This window comes from Symphalangus syndactylus, chromosome 24, assembly GCF_028878055.3.
Source record: "Symphalangus syndactylus isolate Jambi chromosome 24, NHGRI_mSymSyn1-v2.1_pri, whole genome shotgun sequence".
Taxonomy (NCBI): domain Eukaryota; kingdom Metazoa; phylum Chordata; class Mammalia; order Primates; family Hylobatidae; genus Symphalangus; species Symphalangus syndactylus.
The window spans coordinates 35,625,565-35,643,503 of NC_072446.2; the positions used below are offsets into that span (position 1 = coordinate 35,625,565).

Here is a 17,939-nt window from a genome sequence, read left to right on the forward strand (position 1 = left end):
ATCCTATTCCCACTGACTGTAATACCAACCCCAACATTTATTAACTTCCCATATATGATGAATCATTCTGCATTCTGTTCTGTTTCCACACTTGTTACTTGGGGAAGAAAAAAAAAGAAGAAATTTTTATCTGAGAAATATTAGCCCCTTTACATTATCAGGCCCAGAGAGGCATTGAAATAGAACAGCAATCATGTCACGCCCCCTTGAGCTAAATAATTATTATCTCTTGAAGCCAGCTGTTATGTGGGATGCCAGGTAACCATAAAATGCCATATACCCTGTACTTCATAATATGTAGCCAATCACTAACTAATGTTATTTCTGTAAGCCAGTGAACATTCCTGACTAACAACTTTTGTTATCACCTCCTCTTTGTGATCACCTCCTCCTCCTGATTTGTGCTCTTTTCTTTTTTTTTCTTTTCTCTCCTTTCTGTCTCTCTCTCTCTCTTTTTCTCTTTCTCACTTTCTTTCTATCTCACTCTTTCTCTTTCTTTTTCCCTTCCTTCCTTCCTTTCCTTCCTTCCTTTCCCTTCCTTCCCTTCTTTCCCTTCCTTTTCTTTCCCCTTCCCCTTCCCCTTCCCCCTCCCCTCCCCTCACCTCCTCTCCCGTCCCCTCCCCTCCCCTCAACAGGATCTTGCTTTGTCACCCAGGGTGGAGTGCAGTGGTGCAAACACGGCTTACTGCAACCTCGACTTCCAAGCCTCAAGCAATTCTCTCACTTCATCCTCCCGAGTAGCTGGGACTACAAGCACACACTACCATGCCCAGCTAATTTTTTGTAGGGGGGGTTCTCACTTTGTTGCCCAGGCTGGTCTCAACTCCCAAGCTCAAGCTATCTGCCCACCTTGGCCTCCTAAAGTGCTGAGATTACAGGCCTAAGCCACCACACCTGGCCAGTCCTTTTTTCTTTAAAAACTTGAGCCTCTCTCTTGTTCTCCCCAAGCATTCCCCAAGGCAGTTTGTAAATGTGTCTTCAACCTTGTTCCAAATAAACTCTCTATATTAAACATTCCTCAGCTCCTTCCTTTTAGGTTGACATACTTTATAATAAGACTTATGTTTTTATTTTTTCCTTTCTGTGGAGAAGAGTCTTACCATGTTGCCCAGGCTGGTCTTGACCTCCAGACTCAAGCGATCCGTCCACCTCAGCCTCCCAAGTAGCTGGGGCCACAGGCCTGCACCATCACACCTGGGTATTTATTTGTAGAGATGGAGTCTTACTATGTTGCCTAGGCTGGCCATGAAAGTCATACATCTTTGTTATACTTACTCCTAAGCTCCTTATAATTTTAGTTATTATTGTTATTATGGTCTGTGCTAGCTTTATGAAACTTAATTTTTTCTGTTTGCTAGTATATTCACAGTTGGCATTGATATATTTAAAACTACTATTTTGAAAATCCCTTACTTTATTTATTTATTTACTTATTTTTATTTTATTGTTTTTGAGACAGGGTCTTGCCCTGTCACCTGGGCAGGAGCTCAGTGGTGTCATCTAAGCTCACTGCAACCTCTGCCTCCCAGGGTCAAGTGATCCACCTCATTTTTATTTTTTAAAATACTCTCTCTTGGCCGGGCACGATGGCTCACGCCTGTAATCCCAGCACTTTGGGAGACCGAGGTGGGTGGATCACGAGGTCAGGAGATCAAGACCATCCTGGCTAACGTGGTGAAATCCCGTTTCTACTAAAAATACAAAAAATTAGCCAGGTGTGGTGGTGGGCACCTGTAGTCCCAGCTACTCAGGAGGCTGAGGCAGGAGAATGGCGTGAACCCAGGAGGCGGAGCTTGCAGTGAGCTGAAATTGCGCCACTGCACTCCAGCCTGGGTGACAGAGGAAGACTCCGTGTCAAAAAATAAATAAATAAAATAAAATACTCTCTTTATATATAATTTTTTTTTTTCTGAATCATTAGAAAGCAAGTTTTGACCAGGCATAGTGGGTCATGGTTGTAATATCAACATTTTGGGAGGCCGAAGTGGGCAGATCATTTGAGCCCAGAAGTTCAAGACCAGCCTGGACAACATGGTGAAACCCCATCGCTACAAAAAAATTTAAAAATTAGCCACGCATGGTGGGGTGGCAGGATTGCTTGAGCCTGGGAGGTTGAGGCTGCAATGAGCTATGATCGTACTACTGCACTCCAAGGCAGGTAACAGAGTGAGAACTTGTCTCAAAAAAAGAAAGTTAGTTTTTAGACTGGACACAGTGGCTCACACCTGTAATCCCAACAGTTTGGGAGGCTAAGGCAGGAGGATAGCTTTGAGCCCAGGAGTTCAACACCAGCCTGGGCAACATAGTGAAACTGTCTCTGCAAAATTATGAAAACATCAGCTGGTCGTTGTGGTGCACACCTGTGGTCCTAGCTACTGAGAACGGGAGGATTACTTGAATCCAGGAGTTCAGGGATACACTGAGCTATGAATACGCCACTGAGCTCCAGCCTGGGTGATAGAGCAAGAGCCCTGTCTCTCAAAGAACGTAAATTGTTGAAATACTTTATTTCTAAATACTTCAGTGGGTATTTCCTAAAAACAACATTTTCTTACATAACCATAGTATAATTATCAAAATCAGTAAATTAATGTTGATGCAGTACTCTTATCTAATTCAGACTTTCAAATTTTACCAATTGTCCATATAGAAAAAGGGGAAAAATTTTTTTCCCTGGTCCAGAATTACACATTGCATTTAGTTGCCATTTTTCTAGTTTCTTTTGATCTGGAGCAATTCTTCAGTCTTTATCGTTAGTGACTTTGTAATTTTTTTAAAAAGCAACTGAGCTATTTTGTGGAATGTTCCTCAATTTGAGTTTCAGTGTGATGTTTCCTCATAGATTCAAGCTATGCATTTTTGGTAGAATGCCACAAAAGTGATGTGTCCAGATCGGACGCAGTTGCTCACGTCTGTAATCCCAGCACTTTGGGAGGCCAAGGTGGGTGGATCACCTGAGGTCAGAAGTTGGAGACCAGCCTGGCCAATATGGCGAAACCCTGTCTCTACTAAAAATATAAAAATTATCTGGGCATGGTGGTGGGCACCTGTAATCCCAGCTACTCGGGAGGCTGAGGCAGGAGAATCACCTGAACCTGGGAGGCGGAGGTTGCAGTGAGCCAAGATCATGCCATTTCACTCCAGCCTGGGCAACAAGAGCAAAAAAAAAAAAAAAAAAAAAAAAAACACAAAAAATTAGCTGGGTGTGGTGGCACGTGCCTACTTGGGAGGCTGAGGAAGGAGAATTGCTTGAGCCCGGGAGGCGGAGGTTGCAGTAAGCCGAGATCACGCCACTGCACTCCAGCCTAGGTGACAGAGCTAGACTCTGTCTCCAAAGAAAAAAGTGATGCATCCTTCATAGTATATCATCTCAGGAGGCACATAAATCCTAGTTGAGCCAATACCAATGATACTAATTCTGCTTACTTGATTAAGGCATTGTCTGTCAAATTTCTCCTCTTTGTAATTACATATATCTTGATTCAATTTGTTCCTTGTTTTTTGTTTTTTTTGAGACAGAGTCTCACTCTGTTGCCAGCCTGTAGTGCAGTGACATGATCTCAGCTCACCGCAACCTCTGCCTCCCGAGTTCAAGCGTTTCTCCTGCTTCAGCCTCCTGAGTAGCTGGGACTACAGGTGCATGCCACCACACCCGGCTAATTTTTGTATTTTTAGTAGCGATGGGGTGTCACCATGTTGGCCAGTATGCTCTCGATCTCCTGACCTCGTGATCTGCCTGCCTCTGCCTCCTAAAGTGCTGGGATTACAGGCGTGAGCTACTGTGCCCGGCCAATTTGTTTGTTGTTGTTGTTGTTGTTTGGAGACAAGGTCTTGCTCTGTTGCCCAGGCTGGAGTGCAGGCATGAACATAGCTAACTGCAGCCTCAACCATCTGGGCTCAAGCAATCCTCCCGCCTTGGTCTCCCAAGTAGCTGGGACCACAGGCGCATGCCACTATACCCAGCCAATCTTTTTATCTTTTTGTAGAGACAGAGTCTTGCTTTGTTGCCAAAGCTGGCCTTGAACTCCTGGGCTCAAGCAATCCTCCCACCTTTGCCTCTCAAAAAAATGCTGGGATTACAAATGTGAGCCACTGCACCCAGCCTGATTCTGTTTTTGTGGGTTTTTTTGTTTGTTTGTTTGTTTTTTTTTTGGAGACAGAGTCTCACTCTGTTGCCCACCGAGGCAGGAGTGCAGGGCGATCTCGGCTCACTGCAACCTCCACCTCCTGGGTTCAAATGATTGTCCTGCCTCAGTCCCCCAAGTAGCTGGGATTATAGGTGCACACTACCATGCCTGGCTAACTTTTGTATTTTTTAGCAGACAGGAGGTTTTGCCATGTTGGCCAAACTCGGACTCCTGACCTCAAGTGATCCACCCACCTCAGCCTCCCAAAATGCTGGGATTACAGGTGTGAGCCACTGCACCCAGCCCTGACAGACCTGATTCTGTTTTTAAGAATAGTTTCTGGAGCAAGAATTGTTTCTGGGCGGGGGGGAAGAATAGTTATAGGACAAGGTGCTTGTAATCCCGCCACTTTGGGAGGCTGAGACAGGAGGATTACTTGAGCCTAGGAGTTTAAGACCAACCTGGTCAACAAATCAAGACCCTGCCTCTACAAAAAATTTAAAAATTAGCTGGGTAGGGTGGTGTGCACCTGTGGTTTCAGCTACTCGGGAGGCTGAAGTGGGAGGATCACTTGAGCCCAGGAGTTCAAGGCTACAGTGACCCCATGATCACACCACTGGACTCTAGCCAGGGCAACAGAGCGATTCCCTGTCTCTTTAAAAAAAAAAAATAGTTATAGGACAATTCAGGTTTTGTTTTTCATCTTGAGTTAGTTTTTGGTAGGACCTAGGAAAGGGCAGATGTCTTCAGGAGTTCATTTGATCCTTTACATTGTGAATGAGTGAGCAGAGAGATGAGCAAACAGGCCAATTTGAGATTTCTTTTTTTTTTTTTTTTTTTTGAGACGGAGTCTCGCTCTGTCGCCCAGGCTGGAGTGCAGTGGCGTGATCTCTTCTCACTGCAAGCTCCACCTCCCGGGTTCAGGCCATTCTCCTGCCTCAGCCTCCCGAATAGCTGGGACTACAGGCGCCTGCAACCACGCCCGGCTAATTTTTTGTATTTTTAGTAGAGACGGGGTTTCACCATGTTAGCCAGGATGGTCTCGATCTCCTGACCTCGTGATCCGCCAGCCTCGGCCTCCCAAAGTGCTGGGATTACAGGCTTGAGCCACTGCGCCCGGCCCCCAATTTGAGATTTCAAGGGAGAGCTTTTTTTCACTGGCAAGTTTGCAGTTACCCCTTTTTACCACTAGAGGGTAGTGCCTAACAGAGCTTATAACTGCGCATGTTCAAAGGCTGATGAAAAAATAAAATTCAATTTTATGATGATATTTATTAAAATGTAATTCTATCTACATGATCTTGTAATATTCATTTAGATACTATAAATGATTATATCATAAAATGCATTAAATATGTTTATGAAATAATAAGTTTTGTAAAAGGTTTGTAGACTAGTAAAATCATGAAAAATCTGACAGGTTTTCAAAAATGTTCCTAAGATTGTGGTTAGAAACTAGAGAATTAATATGCAATAGACCCTTATCTCAGAATTACTTGGAATTGAGGATAATTTTGTTAATCAGGGCCCCCAATGGGCTAGAATCTTTAACACATCATATTGTGCTTACTTTTCCTAGCATGAACAAGGCTCAGTTATGATGTTTGAGCACCTTATTAATTCTAACGGAATCAAGCCTGTCATGGAACAATATGGTCTCATCCCTGAAGAAGATATTTGCTTTATCAAGGAACAAATTGTAGGACCACTTGAATCACCTGTCAAAGATTTATTGGTAAGTTTATGTACAACTTAATTTTAACTGACTGGTGCTTTTCATCTAGCCTTTTCATGATTCCTTCTGAGTTATACATTTGGCTATTTTAGAGGCTAAATGATAAAATATGAGTTCTATGTTTCTACTGTTTAATGCAAAAAATAAAAGGCTTATATTTTTTTCTGGCTCTCAACTGAATTAGTTAGAAGTTACTTCCCAAAAATATATATACAGAAATTCTTTTTTGAGACAGGGTCTTACTCTGTCACACAGGCTGGAGTGCAGTGGCGCAATCTCAGCTCACTGCAACTTCCACTTCCTAGGCTCAAGCGATCCTCCTACCTCAGCCTCCTGAGTAGCTAGGACCACAAACGTGCACTACCATGCCCAGCTAATTTTTGTATTTTTTGTAGAGATGGAGTTTTGTCACGTTGCCCAGGTTAGTCTTGAAATCCTGAGCTCAAGTGGTCTTCCCAGCTCTGCCTCTGAAAGTGCTGGGATTACAGGTGTGAGCCACTGTGCTTGGCATAAATTCTTTTCTTTCTTTCTTTCTTTTTCTTTTTTTTTTTTTTTGAGATAGAGTCTTACTCTGTTGGCCAGGCTGGAGTACAGTGGCATGATCTCAGCGCAGTGCAACCTCTGTCTCCCAGGCTTAAGCAATTCTTCTGCCTCAGCCTCCCGAGTAGCTGGGATTACAGGTGTGTGCCACCATGCCTGGCTAATTTTTGTATTTTTAGTAGAGACAGAGTTTCACCATGTTGCCCAGGCTGGTCTCAAACTCCTGACCTCAGGTGATCCACCCGCCTCGGCCTCCCAAAGTGGTGGGATTACAGGCGTGAGCCACCACGTCTGGCCATACATTCTTTTTTAGTGAATATATATGCAGTATTTTATTCATTTAAAAAATATTTTTTTTAGAGATGTGGTCTCACTATGTTGCCTAAGCTGGTTTCGAACTCCTGGGCTCAATTGATTCTCCCACTTTGGCCTCCCAAAATGCTGGGATTACAGGCGTGAGCCACCATACCTGGCCTGCAGTATTTTATATAGAAGCCTAAAGTAACTTTGTTTGGAATGTAAATGTGTAGGTTTTATTTAACCATTAAAATGAACATATTTGGCCAGGCTCAGTGGCTCATGCCTGTAATCCCAGCACTTTGGGAGGCCATGATGAGAGGATCACTTGAGCCCAGGAGTTTGAGATCAGCCTGGGTAACATACTGAAACCCTGTCTCATGCCTATAGTCTCAGATGCTTGGGAGGCTGAGGCAGGCTGCAGAGATCTGTGATTGTGCAACTGCACTCCAGCCTAGGCAACAGAGCTAGATCCTGTCTACAAATTTAAAAAAAAATCATATTTGAAATATTTAAATATAGGAAGATCTACAAAAAAGTTGAACTGGTTCAATGGAAAATCTGTTTTGTTTCCTTTTTGATCTTTTGTATTTTTTTAATTAAAATTAAAGTTGGGAAATAATTTCCCCCTGAGACTTTTAGGGCTGTTTCCTCAAATATATACACGTGTACTTACAGTATAAGATAGAGATGGGTTTTGTAGCAAATATCCTATTTCCAAAAAAATGGAGCTCAAAGGATACATTTAACAATGCATATTATTTAGACTAGGTGTGTAGCTACTTTGAAAGATAGTACTGTTTTAATGCATGAATTCAAGCACTGTTAGTTTATTATTAGATTTTATATTATTTATTTATTTTTGACACAGTGTCTTGCTCTGTTGCCCAGGCTAGAGGGCAGTGGCACAACCTCAGCTCACTGCAACCTCTGCCTCCTGAGTTCAGGTGATTCTCCTGCCTCAGCCTCCCGAGTAGCTGGGAGTACAGGCGCTTGCTACCATGCCCAGCTAATTTTGTATTTTTAGTAGAGACAGGGTTTCACCATCTTGGCCAGGCTGGTTTCGAACTCCTGACCTCTTGGTCCGCCCTCCTCAGCCTCCCAAAGTGATGGGATTACAGGCGTGAGCCACCACGCCTGGGCTAGATTTTATATTTTTCAAAAACTTATAAACCAAGAAAACACAAAAGTTGTTGGTTTTGGGAAATGTAATAGCGTTAAGATCTTTTCAGTGGCACAAGAAAATGTGGTAACAATAGGGTATCATATACCTTAGCATTTATTTTCCCTTTCTACTAGTTTTGAAATGAAGTGGAAGAAGGAAAGAATAGAACCTTCTAGTTTATCTCATATTCCCAGTCAGGTATCTGTTTATAATTTACAGATTAATAAAATTGCTTTGCTTTGTTTATAAATAGATTTGGTGCCTATCCTAAAACTTCCAGTGGGTTTTCTTGCCTTCCAGTGGCCGTATAAAGGGCGTCCTGAAAACAAAAGCTTCCTTTATGAGATAGTGTCTAATAAAAGAAATGGCATTGATGTGGACAAATGGGATTATTTTGCCAGGTATGCACTGAACACTTTTGAAAAGTTGGCTAAAATATTTATATAAATTTAGTATTACTATTTAAGGTACAGCTTCCTTGTTGAAAAATTTCATCTCTCTGCTTTGGAATCCTTCTAGGGACTGCCATCATCTTGGAATCCAAAATAATTTTGATTACAAGCGCTTTATTAAGTTTGCCCGTGTCTGTGAAGTAGACAATGAGTTGCATATTTGTGCTAGAGATAAGGTAAGCTGTGCCAGAGGAGGCAATAAGAAGAATGTTGTTCCTGGTCTGAAATTTGGAAATAACCATTTAACAATTTGGAATAATTGGTAAATCGTCAATCTCTTTACTTAATTCCTAGGATTTGTAAATATCTTTAGTCTCTTTCCTCCTACTGCATTATTAAATAATAATAAAATTAAAATGGACATTTATTAAGTTTTGAGTTAGACACTGGTTTTGGGGTTTTTTTGTTTGTTTGGTTGCATTTTTTTTGAAATAGGATCTCACTGTGTTGCCCAGGCTAGTCTTGAACTCTTGAGCTCAAGTGATCCTCCCTCCTCAGCCTCCCAAGTAGCTGGGACTACAGGTGCACACTATCATGCCTGGCTTGTATGAGGCATCATTTTAAGTGTTTTGGATGGATCAACTCATTCCGTATAACCCTGTGAGATAGATACTATTATTCCATTCGACAGGTGAGCAAATTAAGGCACAGAGAAGGCATCTAATTAACAAGTGGTAGAGTTGGAATTTCAACCCAAAAAGTTTGGTTCCAGAGTCTTTTTGTTTTTGTTTTTTTGTTTTGTTTTGTTTTGAGACGAAGTCTCACTCTGTCGCCCCAGGCTAGAGTGCAGTGGCACGATCTTGGCTCACTGCAAGCTCCACCTCCCGGGTTCACGCCATTCTCCTGCCTCGGCCTCCCTAGTAGCTGGGACTACAGGTGCTCGCCACTATGCCCGGCTAATTTTTTTTTGTATTTTTAGTAGAGACGGGGTTTCACTGTGTTAGCCAGGATGGTCTCGATCTCTTGACCTCGTGATCCGCCTGCCTCGGCCTCCTAAAGTGCTGAGATTACAGGCGTGAGCCACCGCGCCTGGCCCAGAGTCTCATTTTTAATCACTGTATTACTGTTGAAAAATTTTATACAGTTGACACCTGAACAAAATGGTGTTTAGGGGTGCTGCCCCCTCTCCTAGTTGAAAATCTTGTATAACTTTTCTTTTTTTGGAGACGGAGTCTCCCTCTGTTGCCTAGGCTGGGGTGCAGTGGCACGATCTCGGCTCACTGCAAGCTCTGCCTCCTGGGTTCAAGTGATTCTTCTGCCTCAGCCTCATGCCTAGCTAGGTTTACAGGTGCATGCTACCACACCCAGCTAATTTTTGTCTTTTTAGTAGAAATGGGGTTTCACCACGTTGGCCAGGCTGGTCTTGAACTCCTGACCTCAAGTGATCCACCCGCTTCGGCCTCCCAAAGTGCTGGGATTATAGGTGTGAGCCACTGTACCTGGCCTGCATATAACTTTTGACTTCCCAAAAACTTAACTAAATAGCCTCCTGTTGACCAGAAGCCTTATTGATAACCTTAATGGTCAGTTACACACATTTTGTATGTTTTTTTGTTTTTTGTTTTCTTTCCAGATAGGGTCTTGCTCTGTCACTCAGGCTGGAGTACAGTGGCACTATCATAGTGCACTGTAGCCTTGACTTCCTGGGCTCAACTGATCCTTCCTCCTCTGCCTCCCGAGTAGCTGGGACTATAAGCCTATGCTTGGCTAATTCTGAAATTTATTTTATAGAGGTAGGGTTTCACTGTGTTGCCCAGGCTGGTCTCAAACTCCTGGGCTCAAGCAACCCACCCACCTCAGCCTCCTAAAGTACTATGATTATAGGTGTGAGCCACTGCACCCAGCCTATTTTGAATGTTACATGTATCATATACTATATTCTTTTTTTTTTTTTTGGATACAGGATCTTACTCTGTCACCCAGATTGGAGTGTAGTGGTGTGATCTCAGATCACTGCAACTTCCACTTTCCCAGCTCAAGCAAATCTCCCACTTAAGCTTACCGAGTAGCTGGGACCACAGGCACATGCCACTATACCAGGCTAATTTTTCTATTTTTTTTGTAGAGATAGGGTTTCGCTATGTTCCCCAGGCTGGTCTTGAACTTCTGACCTCAAGCGACTTGCCCTCCTTTGCCTCCCAAAGTGCTGGTATTACATGTGTGAGCCACCACGCCCCATCTACTGTATTCTTACAATAAAGTAAGCTAGAGAAAATGTTACTAAGAAAATCATAAGGCAAGGCCAGGCGCGGTGGCTCATGCCTGTATTCCCAGCACTTTGGGAGGCCAAGGTAGGCAGATCACCTGAGGTTAGGAGTTTGAGACCAGCCTGGCCAACCTGGGCAACATGGTGAAACTCCGTCTCTACTCAAAATACAAAAATTAGCTGGGCACAGTGGCAAGTGCCTGTAATCCCAGCTACTTGGGAGGCTGAGGCAGAAAAATCACTTGAACCCGGGAGGCAGAGGTTGTGGTAAGTCGAGATTGCGCCACTGCACTCCAGCCTGGGCGACAGAGCAAGGCTCCACCTCAAAAAAAAAAAAAAAAAAAAAAAACACAAAAAGAAATTCATAAGGCAGAGAAAATTTATTTACTATTCATTAAGTGGAAGTGGATCATCATAAAGGTCTTCATCCTCATCATCTTCGCATTAAGTAGGCTCAGGAAGAGGAGGGGTTGGTCTTACTGTCTCAGAGGTGGCAGCGGGGCAAGAAAATCTGTATAAGTGAACTCTTACAGTTCAAACATGTGTTGTTAAAGGTCAACTATAGTTAAACAACCGAAATCACTAGGTCCCTGTTAGATGGCAGTCGTGTAATCAAAAAGTAGTATAGTACTATACCATAGAAAGTCAAGAAGGGCTAGGCGTGGTGGTTCATACCTGTAATCCCACTACTTCGCGAGGCCGAAGTGTGCAAATCTCTTGGGCTTACGAGTTTGAGACCATCCTGGCCAACGTGTTGAAACCCTGTCTCTACTGAAAATACAAAAATTAGCCAGGCATGGTAGCATACACCTGTAATCCCAGCTACTCAGGAGGGTGAGGTACGAGAATCGCTTGAACCTGCGAGGTGAAGGTTGCAGTGAGCCAAGATTGTGTGCCACTTCATTCCAACCTGGGTGACAGACCAAGACTGTCTAAAAAAAAAAAAAAAGTCAAGAATGAAGAACATAAGAATAGTAATACCTATTTCCTAGAGTTATTGGGAGGATTAAAATATATATTTAATTTAAGGTACCTAAAACAGAACCTGTCACAGAGTTTGAGCATGTGATAGATTTTAGGGTTTTTTTTGTTTTTTTTTTTTTTCTTTGAGATGGAGTCTTGCTCTGTCACCCAGGCTGGAGTGCAATGGCGTGATCTCAGCTCACTGCAACCTCCGCCTCCTGGGTTCAAGCGATTCTCCCACCTCAGCCTCCCTAGTAGCTGGGATTACAGGCACCCGCCATCATGCCCGGCTAATTTTTGTATTTTTGTAGAGACAGGGTTTCACCATGTTGGCCAGGCTGGTCTTGAACTCCTGACCTCAGGTGATCTGCCCACCTTGGCCTCCCAAAGTGCTGGGGTTACAGGCATAAGCCATTGCACCTGGCCTAGTTTATTAAGAATGAAAGTTCTTGGCCGGGCACGGTGGCTCACGCCTGTAATCCCAGCACTTTGGGAGGCCGAGGCAGGCAGATCACGAGGTCAGGAGATCGAGACCATTCTGGCTAACACAGTGAAACCCCGTCTCTACTAAAAATACAAAAAATTAGCTGGGCTTGGCGGCAGGCGCCTGTAGTCCCAGCTACTCGGGAGGCTGAGGTGGGAGAATGGCGTGAACCCAGGAGGCAAAGCTTGCAGTGAGCCGAGATGGTGCCACTACACTCCAGCCTGGACAACAGAGCGAGACCCCATCTCAAAAAAAAAAAAAAATGAATGATAGTTCTTGCAATGAAAGACTTGTACTCCAGCCTGGGCAACAGAGTGAGACTCCATCTCAAAAAAAAAATAAAAATAAAAATAAAGCAAAGAATGAAAGTTAGCTGGGCACAGTGGCTGATGCATGTTATCCCAGCAAGGCTGAGGTGGGAAGATCACTTAAGACCAGCCTGAGCAACATAGCAAGACCTTGTCTTTAAAAAAAAAAAAAAAAAAAGAATGAAAGTTGCAAGCCAATAAATGGCTTTACTAATCTGCCTCCTCATTTTTTAGTGGGGTCAAAGGTGTTAATGAAGAAGCCCTGATGCATAGCCCTCTTGTCTGCCACTATCCCTTTTCCTTCCTTGTCCTATATACTTGTCTGTAATAAGGTTAACATAATCTGATCCTATTAATATTTACTTCATGTTTTCCTGCAGGAAGTTGGAAATCTGTATGACATGTTCCACACTCGCAACTCTTTACACCGTAGAGCTTATCAACACAAAGTTGGCAACATTATTGATACAATGTAAGAAACTTGATTGTCATTTCCCTGTAAAATTTTCCTTGATACTTGGCTAGAGTATCATACTAGGCTCAACTAGACATTTCTAGATAAGTTCAAGTGAATATTAAGTGATTAAATTGAAAATGGTTTCCTTAAAGAAAAAAATCTAGCATAAAGTTAATTTAGTTGGAGGAAAAGGAGGGAAGTGGATAAAGGGGCAGATGAAGGGAAGAAGATCTGGCTTAGGCCAGACGTGAAGCGGGAGTGCTGAGATCACTCAGGACCTCAGCACAGGTAGTCACTTACATACCATTCTCATCAGGAGAATGGGAGGTAGGACATGAATATTTAAATTCTGAGATTAATGACAAAAATTAACTTTAAGGATTAAGATTAATGTCTATTTGTATCCTGTCAAATATTTATCAAAATTAGTACCAAACAGTAAAACCAGCAGGAATTTTACCTCTTCCTGACCCAGTCAGAACCATAGCAGAAAACTGTACAGCCAGGTCTCTCCGTGACTCAAAGATTCCATGAGGAGTTATCAAACACTGGGTGTGAGTCAAGTTACTTCTTCCATGTCGCTAAAATAGCCTTAAATTGATTAACTTTTCATGTTCTTTTTCACATTTGTGTTGAGGAAGTATATCTTCATTCCTATTTTTTACCTATCCTTTGTCATGAGCAGATTACTTGGAATACATTTTCCTATTTGTATGTTAATACTTTGGTAAGAGTTTTTGTTGTTATTTTTGTTGTTGTTGTTGTTTTGTAATTCAGAGAGATCTAGTTTCAAAGCCTGGCACTGTTTCTTCCTAACTTGGTTAAATCAAAATTTACTTCATTTCTGCATCTATGAAATGAGGGCTGAATACACCTACCTTATTGTTGGGAAGATTAAATAAGATGGTAAATGCAAAGCCCTGCCGCAGTGCCTGGAACACAGTAAGCATGGCAGCTCCCAGCTCACCAAGCACAAATTTAGTACGGTGGAGAAGCAGTTGTCTTTAGAACATTGTGCCTCATTATTTTATTTCCCTAAAGTAGAAAGATTTCCTTAGTAAGACGTAAGGCAAATATTCAAAATTTCTCATAAACATAAATTTTTGCAAAATGATTTTTAGGATTACAGATGCTTTCCTCAAAGCAGACGACTACATAGAGATTACAGGTGCTGGAGGAAAAAAGTATCGCATTTCTACAGCAATTGACGACATGGAAGCCTATACTAAACTGACAGGTAAGAAGTAACAGGTAACATAGATGGTCCATCTCAGATAAACTGTAAGATGTCCCTGAATTGCCAGTGAGTTATTTTTCTTTCTTTTTCATTTTTCAAAATAATTATTTAATTTTAAAAAAATAAAGAAAAGGTCTCACTATATTGCCCAGGCTTCTCTCAAATTCCTGCGCTCAAGCAATCTTCCTGCCTTGACCTCCCAAAGTGCTAGGATTACAGGTGTGACCCACTGTACGCAGCCGATGGAAGGATTTTAGCTTCCCAAGTAATTGTCTCCTTTTGAATTTGAGTTTTATTTCTGTCTTGTACTGATAAAGTGACCCTGATAAAGGGATTTGACCTATCTGAATCTTTCATCTATAAAATGAGGGTAATGATACCTAGCATATAGTTTTGTTGTGATGTTTAAATGAGGCATGGCACCTAGTATAGACTTGATACATAAGTACTCAATATACATTATTTAACTTTTTTTTTTTTTTTTTGGAGATGGAGTCTTACTCTGTAACTTAGGCTGGAGTGCACTGGTGCAGTCTTGGCTCACTGCAACCTCCACCTCTTGGGTTTCAGCAATTCTCCTGCCTCAGTCTCCTGGGTAGCTGGGATTATACACATGCCCCACCATGCCCAGCTAATTTTTGTATTTTTAGTAGAGACAGGGTTTTACCATATTGGCCAGGCTCTTCTCAAACTCCTGACCTCATGTGATCCACCCACCTCCATCTCCCAGAGTGCTAGGATTACAGACGTGAGCCACTACGCCCAGCCCATTATTTAACTTTTAAATTTAATTTTTATTTATTTATTTATTTTCAGACAAGATTTTATTCTGTCATCCAGGCTGGAGTGCAGTGGTGCCATCACAGCTTATTGCAGCCTCAACCTCCGGGGCTCAAGTGATCCTGTTGCTCAGCCTCAGCCAAGTAGCTGACTTGGCTACTTGGGACTATAGGCATGTGCCACCACACCTGGGCAATTTTTTTTTTTTTTTTTTTTGAGATGGAGTCTCGCTGTGTTGCCCAGGCTGGAGTGCAGTGGCACGATCTCAGCTCACTGCAAGCTCCGCCTCCCAGGTTCACACCATTCTCCTGCCTCAGCCTCCCGAGTAGCTGGGACTACAGGCACCTGCCACCACACCTGGCTAATTTTTGTCTTTTTAGTAGAGACGGGGTTTCACCTTGTTAGCCAGGATGGTCTCGATCTCCTGATCTCATGATCCGCCCGTCTCGGCCTCTGAAAGTGCTGGGATTACAGGCGTGAGCCACTGCCCAGCCACACCTGGGTAATTTTTTTAATTTTTGTAGAGACAGGGTCCCATTATGTTGCCCAGACTTGTCATTATTTAACTCATACCTGGACTAATATTGAACAGCAAAAAACTGACTTGGTCATTTAACATTATTTTCATTATAAAAACACAAGATGCCAGGAACATCTGTCCACACTTCTACAGAAACAAAATCTGCAGCTTAGTATGGAAAGGAGGAAAGAGAGGTAAAGGGTAAAGGTGCCGCCGCTGGTTCTTTTTTTTTTTTTTGGGACAGAGTTTTGCTCTTGTAGCCCAGGCTGTAACGCAATGGCATGATCTCGGCTCACTGCAACCTCCACCTCCTGGGTTCAAGTGATTCTCCTGCCTCAGCCTCCTGAATACTGGGATTACAGGCGCCCACCACCACGCCCAGCTAATTTTTTTGTATTTTTACTAGAGACGGGGTTTCACCATGTCAGCCAGGCTGGTCTGGAACTCCTGATCTCAGATGATCCATCCGCCTCGGCCTCCCAAAGTGCTGGGATTACAGGCATGAGCCACCACGCCCAGCCACAGCTGGTTTAATGTGGGAAAGTATTGACTGAGATAAAGCAAAAGAAGTAGAACAAAAAGTGTACACCAGTCAGAGTTCTTAGTTACAAATTATGAAACTGTTTAACTAAAAATAAAATTGGGCAGGGCATGGTGGCTTACGCCTGTAATCCCAGCACTTTGGGAGGCCAAGGCGGGCAGATTACCTGAGGTCAAGAGTTCGAGACCATCCTGTCCAAAATTGTAAAACCCCGTCTCTACTAAAAATACAAAAATTAGCCAGGCGTGGTGGCGCACACCTGTAGTCTCAGCTACTCAGGAGACTAAGGCAGGAGAATCGCTTGAACCCAGGATGCAGAAGTTGCGGTGAGCCGAGATCACACCACTGTGCTCCAACCTAGGCAACAGAGCAAGATTCTGTCTCAAAAATGAATAAATAAATAAATAAACAAAAAAATAAAAATAAAATTGGAAAGCAATCACGTAGCTACAGAATCCGTGGAAAGGCTGGAGGCTCTGAAAATGGAGAAAAACAACAGCAGCCAAGTGACCTAAGACACAGCCAAATCACTCTACCGTAGCCTCCTGCCAAGAGTGCTGCTGTTCTACCACAGCTGGATTCTATGTGCTGCACACTGACAGAATGAAACCTAAACTAGCTCCTCCTAAACTGTCTTTGAAGAACCAGTTTTTAAAATTACCAACCCTTTGCAGATTGATATTTCTGTAAAGTATGATAAAAATGAATTACTAGAAAAATGAAATGGGGGGAAAAGGCATGTAAAATACAAGCCCAAATTTTTATTATTCAACTTGACAGACTTCACATTACCTTTCAATAAATTCAATCAAAAGATACATAATAGGCCAGACAAGGTGGCTCATGCCTATAATCCCAGCACTCTAGGGTAGACCAAGGCAGTTGGATCGCTTGAGCCCAGGAGTTTGAGACCAGCCTGGGCAACATGGTGAAACCCTGTTTCTATAAAAATTTTAAAATTAGCCGTGATGGTGTGTGCCTGTAGTCCCAGCTACTCACGATGCTGAGGTTGGGGGGGATCACTGGAGCCCAGGAGGTCGGGGTTGCAGTGAGCCAAGATTGCACCACTGCAGTCCAACCTGGGTAACAGAGCGAGACCCTGTATCAAATAATAATAATAGAGAAAAAAATTAAAAAATTAAATTACAAGAACTATATACATTGTTCTTTAAAAATATACATGTAAGGCTAGGCAGAGTGGCTCACACCTATAATCCCAACACTTTGGGAGGCTGAGGCAGGTGGATCACTTGAGGTCAGGAGTTCAAGACCAGCCTGACCAACATGGTAAAACCCTGTCTCTACTAACAATACAAAATATTAGCTAGGCGTGGTGGCGGGTGCCTGTAGTCCCAGCTACTTGGAGACTGAGGCACGAGAATCACTTGAACCCAGGAGGCAGAGGTTGCAATGAGCTGAGATCGCACCACTGCATTCCAGCCTGGATGACAGAGCAAGACTCCGTCTCAAAAATAAAATAAATAAATAAATAAATAAATAAGTAAAATAAAAGTAAAAAAAAAAAAATTGAACAAGCTGAGGATATTTACTTTTAATTTTCATTCATAATCAAGTGATGCCATATTTTAAAAAGTCAGCCGGGCACGGTGGCTCACGCCTGTAATCCCAGCACTTTGGGAGGCCGAAGTGGGCAGATACGAGGTCAGGAGTTTGAGACCAGCCTGGTGCCTGCAATCCCAGCTACTCTGGAGGCTGAGGCAGGAGAATCATTTGAACCCAGGAGGCGGAGGGTTGCAGTGAGCTGAGCTCGCACCATTGCACTCCAGCCTGGGCAACAGGGTGAGACTGTGTCTCAAAAAAAAAAGAGTCATCTTTATCCAGGTGTGGTGGCATGTGCCTTTAGTCCCAGCTGTTCAGGAGACTGAGGCAGGAAGATTAATTTTTTCAAATTATATTTACATTTAAACTAGCTTTTGGTTTAGCTGGGCATGGTGGCATGTGCCTGCAGTCCCAGTTACTGAGGAGGCTGAGGCATGAGGATCGCCTGAGCCCAGGAGGTCAAGGATGCAGTGAGCCATGATCACGTGCCACTTCACTCCAGCCTGACAACAGAGCAAGACCCTGTCTCAAAAACAAAACAAAACAAAATTTAGCCAGGCATGGTGG

At 43.0% G+C, this 17,939-nt stretch overlaps 1 protein-coding gene across 6 annotated transcripts in view; it reads left to right on the forward strand.

The window, feature by feature from the left end:
- SAMHD1 (SAM and HD domain containing deoxynucleoside triphosphate triphosphohydrolase 1) overlaps nucleotides 1-17,939 on the forward strand; it is a 60,685-nt gene that overhangs the window by 25,545 nt on the left and 17,201 nt on the right. For all 6 annotated transcript variants that reach the window (XR_010119410.1, XR_010119409.1, XM_055265152.2 and 3 more), the window contains exons 7-11: nucleotides 5,707-5,862; nucleotides 8,165-8,265; nucleotides 8,384-8,492; nucleotides 12,658-12,749; nucleotides 13,856-13,971. Coding sequence is in view for 4 of the 6 variants with exons in the window: in XM_055265152.2 (XP_055121127.1) it covers nucleotides 5,707-5,862; nucleotides 8,165-8,265; nucleotides 8,384-8,492; nucleotides 12,658-12,749; nucleotides 13,856-13,971 (574 nt within the window). In the remaining 2 variants the exon portion in view is untranslated. The remainder of the gene's footprint in view (nucleotides 1-5,706; nucleotides 5,863-8,164; nucleotides 8,266-8,383; nucleotides 8,493-12,657; nucleotides 12,750-13,855; nucleotides 13,972-17,939) is intronic.